General features: G+C 42.2%; 1 protein-coding gene across 1 annotated transcript; it reads right to left on the bottom strand.

The window, feature by feature from the left end:
• Nucleotides 1-1,811: 1,811 nt before the first annotated feature.
• Cdx4 (caudal type homeobox 4) lies at nt 1,812-9,994 on the bottom strand. Its single transcript, XM_021628358.2, has 3 exons — nt 9,493-9,994; nt 3,892-4,037; nt 1,812-2,813 (listed from the first exon to the last, which is right to left on the bottom strand). The coding sequence occupies exons 1-3, from the start codon at nt 9,992-9,994 to the stop codon at nt 2,607-2,609; spliced, it is 855 nt and encodes a 284-aa protein (XP_021484033.1). The 3' UTR covers nt 1,812-2,606.
• Between the last annotated feature and the right edge of the window lie 476 nt (nt 9,995-10,470).

Below are 10,470 nucleotides of genomic sequence, written 5' to 3' on the forward strand. Positions count from 1 at the left end.
GCTCAGTTTACCAGAACCTTTTAATACCATTTTACTAACTATGCACTTTTACTATCAATTTGCAATATTGTCCCTGAGGATACACAATACAGGACTTCTTTGCTTTGCATTGCCAGTCTGAAAATGTAATCATTATATAATTTAAAAATACCTACCTTTTAAACCTATTACCATTACATGAGAGACTCAGCAATTGTCAATTATTTGTGTCTCTCCTCAGAGGCATATTCAAGTATCAGTATGAAAGCCAGTAATCCCTATTTGATAGACTGAATCTAAATTATAATGTGGCTATCTCTATCAACTAAACTCTTTAATGATTTCTTACCTTTTTTTGTTATCAGAGTTGTGATTACTCTGCTGTAATTATTTTGCAGTATTTTTTTTGGGGGGGGGGGTGGGCAGGGTCTCGTGTAACCCAGGCTGTCTTCAAACTCATTGTATAGCTACATTATCTTCCAGCTTCCACATCTTCCACATCTGAGTTCTGAAATTACAGGCGTGCTACCATGCCCAATCCATGCAATGCTAAGGATTGCATGAATTGATCCCAGGGCTTCATGCTAAGCCCTATGTCTATGAACTGAGCTACATTCCCAGCTCCTTTGTAGAATTCTTAAAGCATAAGTGACAACTAAGAAACTACATGTTGAAAGCATAGAAGTTGATGGGTTTTGTTATCTGGAAGCACACATGATGCTCTACAGACTGATGACTACCTCTTAAGTGTTCTTCATATCACCTTATAATACGTTACTCCATTCCAGTTCTTTCTTGCTAGCTTCCCTTCTCTTTTTTACTTGCCTGGGTAATATTAAAGTGTTTCAACCAGAGAAGTGGCCAGTTCTCAGGATCTGAGCCAACAGTGGAAAACTTTCCTTGGGCTTGACTTCCTTCTCTATCTGGAAACAATCCAGGTTCTCTCAGTGATCTTTCTTTGTAGTTGCACACAAACCCTAAGATAATATCAAGGGTGTTGAGTAAAGCATTTGAAGACTGAAACACTGAACAAATTGCAGCCTCTTCTGCAGTATGCAAATCATTTGAGGATAGAAAAAAATAGAGTGCATACATTTGAAAAGTCATGAAAAAGAAAACATCCCTCTCCATTTCTCCCACTGACCGCTGTTGGTCATTTGTTGAGTTTTCATTTCTGCCTTGCCCCTCCCCACCCCCCTTTCTTATTGAAGTACTTGGAGTGCAACCTTTGAGCTTTGGTGTTATCATTCTTCTGTCTCCATGCCTCCAATATATAGCACCGTAATGTAGCCATAAAAGTAGGGGGTGTATCCTTTTCTCAGCGCTCAAAGAAATCATAAACATGTCTTTTGAGAGAAAATTCCTTTAATATTCTATTAAGAAAAAAAAATTCAGTTTCTTTCACAGTCTAGAGAAATGGAGAAACAGAAAGAAAGGGCAGCTTCCAGGTAAATATGATGGTTACAGCCAAAGGTGTCTCTTTTATGTATTAGGAATGAGTTTGGACTTATTATTCCAAACAGAGGAAGATTACCGTCTATAGGCGGAGGCCTTCATTAGCATCGGTAATTGTCTTATTTGGAAAATGGAATGGGGATAATTGATACATTCCTTATAAATGTGTTGTAAGGAATATACTTCCAAAAGGACAGGTCAGAAGTGGAAGTTTTTTTTTTTTTCTTTAAATCTTTCAGCACTAATTGATATACCCTCAGTAGGAGCCATGAACTATAAACTCCTTTTCTGACATTTTCTTAAGGACTGGGTAGACACAGTTCTTATTTTCAGTTCCCAAACAGATCATTGTGACCTCTTTAAAAGGGAGGCTGGCTTAATCTTTGGCCACTTAAATGTGTGAACAGGGCACTGTGCCAACACCACAGAAGCCTCAGGCCACTCTGCTCACTGCGGAACTTTTGATTACCTGGATGTGTACCTGGATGTGTACTTTTAAGTGGTGAACTGCAGCTCTTTGAGAGTTTCAGAGCATTTATTCTGTGTGTTGACTATCTATCTGCCTTGCCATCAACTCCGTTAACCAGGCCTGTATTGTGATTTCGTTGTATTGACAAGACTTGAAATGGATACACCTTCTAAGTTGTATGGTTAGGTAATTGATTGTAGGTGAGTATTATTAGAAGGCAAAAATTATCTTTGCTTTATTAGCCAGTGGCAGTGGATTTGTAATCACCTCCTGAAAGTTAGCTTGTGAAGAAAACTGGCCGTTTTAAAATTACTTCTTGAAAAGGTATGCAGAGATAAATTTCTGTTTACCTTACTCTTATCCCCTAATAAGACCACGAAGATGCTCAGAATGAAGTAACAAGGGCATATGCACAAGCAAGTTTTTGAAACTGTGAACTCAGTTTCAAGGGCTCTTGAGTCTAGACTTTAAGTAGCAAAACTTATCACAGAGCTCTCCGCCCAGCCCCACATGGCAGCATGGAATAGGAGTTTTCTGGGAATGGTTTCTGAATGTTAGAGTCTTCTGAAATATCCCCAACTCACTATGTGTGTACTTGTCTGGAATTTTGTCTTATATATCCAACCTCAACTACCTTGCTGATATCTTTGAGGCCAAAGAGACACTACAATAGGAAGAGTACTTCCATTTCGCTGCTCCTGTTTTATTCAGAGACTATGACCTGCTGTATCTCAATCGGCTGAAATCCACGGACAGCAGAAGGAGTGGTGAAAAAAGTGTTAGGCCGTTCCCCAGGGCTGATGGAGCCAGAGTCACTTTGCACGGAACCTCCACTGTTCTCAAACTGGGAGATTTTCTTTTTGATCATCTTTCTCTCCTTTGCTCTTCGGTTCTGAAACCATATTTTCACCTGAAACACAAAATGCTTTACACTTAATGGGGGCAATACCTTGAATGTAGGCAACACAGCGAGTACCGGCCTTACGAGGCCCTTTCATGCGCATCCCTTCATTTGAGCAGCATGGCCTTGTGAAATGTACCCATTTTAAAGATTCTAAAATTCTGTGGCTCAGAGGGTGCAGGTGCTTTGTAAGAAATGAGAGTGAAGCCATTAAACCCAGGATTAGGCTTTGAATGCAGAGCTCTCTATATTACAACTCACCTGCATTCTCTGCTACACGAGTACAAATGATTAATTACATAGTGACTCTGAGAACTGCTGATGAAAAAGAAAGATCTAAATAGCAACAGTGATTACGATCATTCATTAAGAGAAACTTCCTTACGTTAAAAAGTTGACACCTAGCACTTCGTGAACAGGGTATGAAATGCCATCTATTTCTTGTTGGAAATCAACACCAGAGTGGTACTGATACGTCTACAAATGGGTGCAATGCAAAGTGCTTGAGATAAAGCAATGTATTATGGACTTTCCTTTTCCAGACTTCTATGATTCCCCCATCACTCCTAGACTGCAGGGAAAAATCACCAGGTGCTCAGGAAGTTGTAAAGTCTGAGTGAATGAAGACTTCTGACCTTTGCTGTAACTCGATCTTCATTGAGTGCTCATGTAAGTTAAGTTCGAGGCAGGCATCATAACATCATATAGATCAGAGAAGATTACATTTTAAAATTTTGAACAAGAGAAAAACCCCATCCACATGTAGTTTAACTGGTAGGAAGCAGACAGCTGCCACAGTTGTGAAATTTCTACTTCTCACACTAATTAGTACCCCTTGAAGGACCAGAACAAGGTTTGACTTGACTAATGAATTACGCTGGAATCCTAATCTCTTTGAACTTCTCCGATAGATTTCTTGCTCTCAGGCCCACACGATGCTCAGCTATTAAATAGTTAACAAATCCACTGGCTAATGAAACAACATAGGCTGAGTGTGGGTTTAGGAGTGCTCAGAAAAACATCTGTCCTCTGTTTTTGTCTAAACCTCAGCCAATTGAAATGACCGTGTGGGAATGTTTGGTAATACCTGTCTCTCAGAAAGACCCAGGTTAACTGCCAGCTCTGACTTCCTCCGGATGGTGATGTATCTGTTGCAGTGAAATTCCTTTTCTAGCTCCAGTCTTTGATGATCAGTATAGACCACACGATACTTTTCCTTTGTCCTGGTTTTTCCTGTTAGGGGAGAAAGCATGACATGTCATCTTATTCTGCTCCTTTGGAGATTATTTGCGTTGAAGGAACCAGTTACTTTTCTTACTTTCACTTATTACTTTAAAATATAAAGCCATTGCATTTTTAAACAAAATATGTCATGTCTATTTCACCTGTGGCCATGATATCTATACTAACCGGCTGTGTACATAAACATCTGGAATTCTACCATATATATGAAACAAACATCTTTTTAATGTTTCTCCTGAAACAACCTGTCAAATTACAGCTACTCTACCACTGTTATACCACCTGTTATACCAAAACATTTAAAATACTTAAAAACACTCAGTCCATACTTTTCATTACATTCTCACCCACATATAACAATTGAATTAACAGTAATGGCAGCACCCCCCATGGAATTGCAGTGTTTTGTTGTTGTTGCTGTTATCATTGTTTTGTTTTGTTTCTATACAGGGGTTCTCTGTGCAACAGCTCTGCCTGTCCTGGAACTCTGTAGACCATGCTGGCTTTGAACTCACGGAGATCCATCTGCTTCTGTCTCTGCTGGTGTTAAAGGTGTGAACCACCACACCTGTCCCTCATGAATTACATTTTATGCAATTCTTTCATGACTATTTTCCCAATATATCACATATTCTGTTAAATTATGCAGAAAATGACTTCTCTCCATTGTATAGACAAGGAATACAAGCTTCAATATAGGTAAGTGAATTTGTGTTGCTGAGCCCAGGAGTGTAAACCTAAGGATGTCGCTTTGACTCTCAGTTCAGTATATTAGATTTATTCACAGTTTAAACCTGTTGGGAAGTGTAATCCCAAGTGTGGCAAACTATTCTCCAATTCTGACGTTATAGTTACGTGTACTACCTAGAAAGAATTTGTATAATTTGGAAAGAAGATGTTTATTGCTGCTTAGCAAATTATGTTTCAAAATAGCTCCTATTATTTATTAGAAAACATAATATTTTTCCTGTGGGAGTCTTAAGGCTTTTTTCCCCAAGTGGATTGGGAATGGGGGAAGGAAGGAGTATTGCCCTAGGCACGCTCTTTGAAAAGATATTCAAACATTTGGTTTGTTACAATATCTAGCTAATTTTTTATGCTCCCCTTGAAATGGAGTTTTATTCCTCCTTTCAAATTTTCCAAAGGTGATTAGGAAGTTTCCCTTTCTCTTCAGTTTCTCTAACCCCCTCTAGGATCTTGCTTCTTTTCCTCTGCGGCTTTTAGAAATTTCTTCTGATCTTTGATTGTTTTTGATGCGAGGTTTTGGAGGGAGACCTGTAGGACAAAGACTTCTTTAAAGTGGGTCCCTAAAGTCCATTGAGGTGTTAAGATGCAGCACAGGCTTAACAAAGGAGCTACATAGCATGGATCCCATCCTGAACCCTCTTTACATTCAGGAACACCAACAAATTGCCTTGGAATTTACAAGCCCTAAACAAATGCCAGACACCCTTTCATCTCCAGGAACAGGATGGGGCATGGATGTAGAAACAGATCTACCTTAGGAGTCAGCTATGTGCCTGGATACCTTATGGGCTACTCAGTGAAATGAAAATTCCATCCCTTGAAATGATGAGCCCTCAGTCCAGCAAATTAGCTTTCCTCAAATGCCTAAACTTCTAGTTAGATTTCTGGATCCTTACAGGAACATTGGAAACTGAGGATCTGTCTTTTGACATATTCCAAAGACAGAATGTACACTGAAGGATGAAAACAACAACCTGAGGTTAAATTTGTTTTCAGGACCTCAAATTTTAGAATCAACATATATCCTTGAGGAGACATCTTCGAAAACCCTTCCTGATCGAAAAGGGACTGGGAGTTTACATTTTAACTTGAAGCAGAGAGAGGTTAAAATTCAACTTGTGTGTGTCTGTCTTCAGTTCAGTCCATTAATCAGTAAATATAAGCAGACTTGAAGAACTCTGGAAAAGTTGTGGTCTTTCCCCACCCCCACTGGTCATAAATTCCCCTCTTGCAAGTTTCTTCTGAAGACAATAAAGTCAAGACCAGGCCTCTTTATTTGCCATGAAAATGCTCACCCTTTCCGGCAATATAACCTCCGGAGAAAAGAGCAATGAGAAGAGCCTAGATGCATATCAAAGCTAAACAAGTGTTAAAAGGGGTCTGTAGGCCCAATCTGATAGATAAGACCTAAGATTCCAAGAAGACAGGAAAGCATACTACCTGCACAGTTTACAAAGAGAAATAAATGGAAATTTCCTGCTGCTTGTCTCGTCTCGTGCTGTCTTCTTAGAACCACATCTCTTTACCCCATTGCCTCTTCCCTTGAGATGATGAGTGAAGGGACTTGGACATTTCTAGTGGAGCATAATGTCCATATTCCCCAAACTAAAGCCAACCACCAACAAAGTACGGAGAGTACTTGTTTCTATTAAGTTCCTCGATTTTCCAAAGACAAGGACGTTTTGAGACCGGGAGATTTCCTTCTCAGCTGATCCTCTGAGTTAATTTAGAAAAGGGGAAAAGTCTAAGATTTATTAAAGAGCTACTTCCATTCCTCTGAAGTAAGAATTTTGTTACTTTGCCTACAAAGACTTGAACAAACACCTCCATAGTTCATAGAGGTTCTTCCGGCTACCTGGAAGGCAGTGTCCTCATAGCTACTAAGGCGATGTCTCAATATAGAATGACGTTGTCACCATAAGTGTGGTTGAAATGGTGTTCAGGGGAGAGGCTAGCAGCCAAAGTGATGCTAGGCAGAAAAAGCCCTGACAAAGCCTTGGGATCACGATAGTGATGGCAGTGGATGAAGATGATGAAAGTCAGTTTTCTTACATTGACAGTACCGCCATGATGACTTTTCACCTAATTGCAGTCCTTTACTGCTTTTAACTGAAAATCACATCCAAACTCATTTAAGAAATTGTCCAACGAAATATGCAGAACCAAGAAAGACTACGACAAGCTTCAAGGATCATTAAGCAATTCAAGTTATGAAGTGCCTTAATTGATTATAGCCTTTAAAGTATTTCCACAGTGGAAGTGGCTTAATCAGAATCAATCAAAATTACTTCCCATCCTTTTCTAAACAGGGAAACCTCTTTTCAGCTCTGCTTAGGACGAAGCCTGGCCAATACTCACACAGTGATACAGTTCTATACTAACGAAAACAGTGAAAAAAAAATGATCTGTTCTCAAACACTGACATTGTCTAAAATGTGACAGTGCCTGAAAATATTGACACGCATAGAAATTTTTGGATAAGATAGATTGCGTGTAAGTTCTGAAATGACATGTTTGGAATAGAATACTAAGAAAACTATGCAGACAAAAATATATGCCTTTTAAAATCAGATTATCTGGAAGACAGTGATTTATTCTATATGTCAATCTCCTTGCTTTCATTAGAAATCACAGCTGTAGTGAGTGCTACACACACACACACACACACACTTTAACGTACATGAACTGCCTTAATTCAGGGAAGTGCTACTTCCTGTATGTTGACTACAAATTTTTCCTTCTAGCCCTAAACCCTATGTTGATGTACAGGTGTAGGACATGAACTGCCTTAATTTAGGGAAGTGCTACAAATGATTCATTCATCATTTAACAAACATTTAACACCTGCTCTGTTTGCTAAGCATATAAAAGGGAACATTTTGGTCCAGACTATCCAGTGGGGTAATGACATTTATTTTTGTGGAGTTTATGGCTTGGTATCATGAAAGAGATTCAGAGAGCCTAAAATCTCCAGAATTTATGCAGAGCATTCCTTAAGTGTCTGCCGTGAGGGGCTCTTATGCATAGTCATCATTTTCTTAAATTGTTGATAAACAACCTGGGCTACAAGAATATAGCAAAAGGGTGCTATTAACTTATAGGGAATTCAAATGAAACAATTGTTGAAGTTAACAAAGCTTCATCTATAGGATGAGTTGCCAAGAGTCCAAGGACTTGCAATATATCACTTTTAGTTTTAAGCTTCTCCTAAACACTGAAGAGGAAACTTTGCAAAGGTGGCATGATTAAGCCAGGTTTGGTGAATGGATGTTAAATTTGTTCCCAAGATTAGCTGTAACAACAGCTTTGGTGATGAATGCCCTACCCTAGCCCCATTTTTTAATGCTACATGACTCATCTGTATTTTCTTTTTAATGCTGTTAACTACTACAGGTCTTTAAGAAAGTTGTTAAGTGTTACTTTTAACTTGGGCTCTCCACCCTAGTCATGAAACTGGAGCTTCTTCCTCCTTCTGCCTGGAAATTCTCCTATCCTCCCACCTTCGCTTACTTGGAGGAGAGAGAAGCAAAAATGCAGGACTGTGAACAGCATAATCATTGTGAATACTATTGGAATATCATTGCCTCCCCAGAGGGATGAATGTGATATTCAAATGCTACTAATTTTCTCTAATGACAGGGAGCAAGTATTGGAATAGTAAGAAAGTGATAAGAGAACAACCACAGCTGGAAACAAACGTGTCACCTTCTTCCAGTTCACGATTAAAGTGGAGTCTTCGCTTCCTCTATGCGCCTCCCTCCCCACCAGCTCGCCTCGCTCCCCATCAGCTCGTCGCTCCCTGTGGTTGCCCACCAGGGCTTGCGGGTCAGCGACATTAGAACTTAAACTGGGATTCTTATGCCATTTCGTGTGTTAGTCCCGGTCGCACATTTGCATTCTGCCTCTGCTAGAATCGCGATGAGGGCTTTAGGCAACTTAGCGGCCTTACAATAGTACCCGTATCGGCTGTGCGCCTGGCAGGTGTAAGGGTTGTGTCGTATGAAATGACAGCTCGGTGCTGTAACTTCGCCCACCTCAACGCCTCCTTGGAAAAAGGAGATAGGCTTCATATATTGCTAATTTGGTGAAGGAAGCCGCAGCTTCCTCGGGCGTCTCTGCCGCGGAAGTGGTTCACTGGACGGTCGGTTGCCGGCTAAGCACCCACTAACTTGAGCATCACCAGTTTTCAGCGAGTCTGCCTGCACACCAGGGTAGGCAAAGACTTGGAGAGGAAACCAGCGAGCGTAGCGACAGCTTCAGCTGTCCTTTCACCCTGTTCATCGCACGTGCTTCTGTTTTTCCATCTGGACGACAGGGTTGGATTCCCCCTCCCCCCATCTTTGTGGTTCATTGGGAACTCTGTCCTTACTTCTCTGGGTGCTCATTAGGAGCTCTGCGCGTATTCCCTTGACTGCTCCGAGTAGGGTAAAGGCAAGGCAAGGCAAGCCAAGCCAAACCAAACCAAAGGAACACAACAAAAAACCCCCGAACAACCCGCAGGAGAGGTTTACTCTCAAGCGCTACTTTGAGCCGGCTTTGAACCTAGGCGCAAAGGTGGGAGGTACTTAGCCAGCTAGCAAGCTGTGCTGTGGGCTGCTTAGCTGAATTCTCCTGGGGGACTGGGTGTGAAGACTAAGAGGGCGGGCGGACCAAGAGTAGACAAGGGAGGGAAGGAACAGCGCGGCGATGGATTACTCACCGGTCACCTGCACAGTCTTGCGCATCCACGCGTAGGGGCTGTGGCGGTTCCTGCTGGGAGAACTGGCGCCGGCTGTGCCTGAGTCGATGGAAACCAGTGACTCACTGGTCAGGGCTAGCAGGCTACCGCTGTTGCTTACACCGCCGGTAGGGCCCAGATTGCTGTAGTCTGAGGAGCCGAAAGCCTGGGAGCTCGAGGTCATGTCGTTCATAGGCACTACGCCCATTGTACTGGATGGCCCAGGGTATGTACTCCAGTCTTCCCGGGGTGGACTGTAGGGTGAGCTCCATGCTCCCAGCGAAGGCCCGTGAGGATTCATGTTGGGCATATGAGGATACCCCATGCAGTGTGGGTAAACTGAGGCTGCAGTAAAGTTGGAGGCAGGCAGCGGACTACAACTGTCCCCAGAAGTGCCCACTCCGACTGTGCTGCCTCCTCCGGGGCTCCTGAGAGTGCCTGGGTACATGCCTGCTTCTTTTTCCAAAAGGCAGCTTCCATACATGTTGGCTTGGAATAGCAGTTGCCCCTTAAGCCATCCTGAGGTCCCTGCAAACTTAGAGCCAACCGGAGTTCGAGACGCAAGAGACAATCAATGGGTCAGCACTCTGCTCCCCTAGGACTGCTCCATCCTTCCTTCCCTACCCCAGGTTTCCAGGTAGTGGGCCATAGGAGGGCCACCAAAGGCTGGGCTGACGTCAAGGGGCTTCAGGCTTTTACATAGCATTTGCATTCAAATGAAGGGAGGTTTCAGGTCTACAGGAACTTGTTCACTCTAAGCATCTTCTCCCTGGCTCTCCCCCTTCCCTGCCCTCCCCCCCCCCCCCCCCCCGCCTTTCTGTGCCGCTTCCTGGAGTCTGCTTTCTTAGCGCGGGTTTTGAGCTTTCGGAGCAGCTGTTCCTCAAGAGATTTCTGACCAGCTTCTTCAAAACGAGACTAAGGCATCCAAAGTCTTGATGTTCTTTCACTGAGGCCTGTCCT

Source organism: Meriones unguiculatus, chromosome X, assembly GCF_030254825.1.
Source record: "Meriones unguiculatus strain TT.TT164.6M chromosome X, Bangor_MerUng_6.1, whole genome shotgun sequence".
NCBI classification, from domain to species: Eukaryota; Metazoa; Chordata; class Mammalia; order Rodentia; family Muridae; genus Meriones; species Meriones unguiculatus.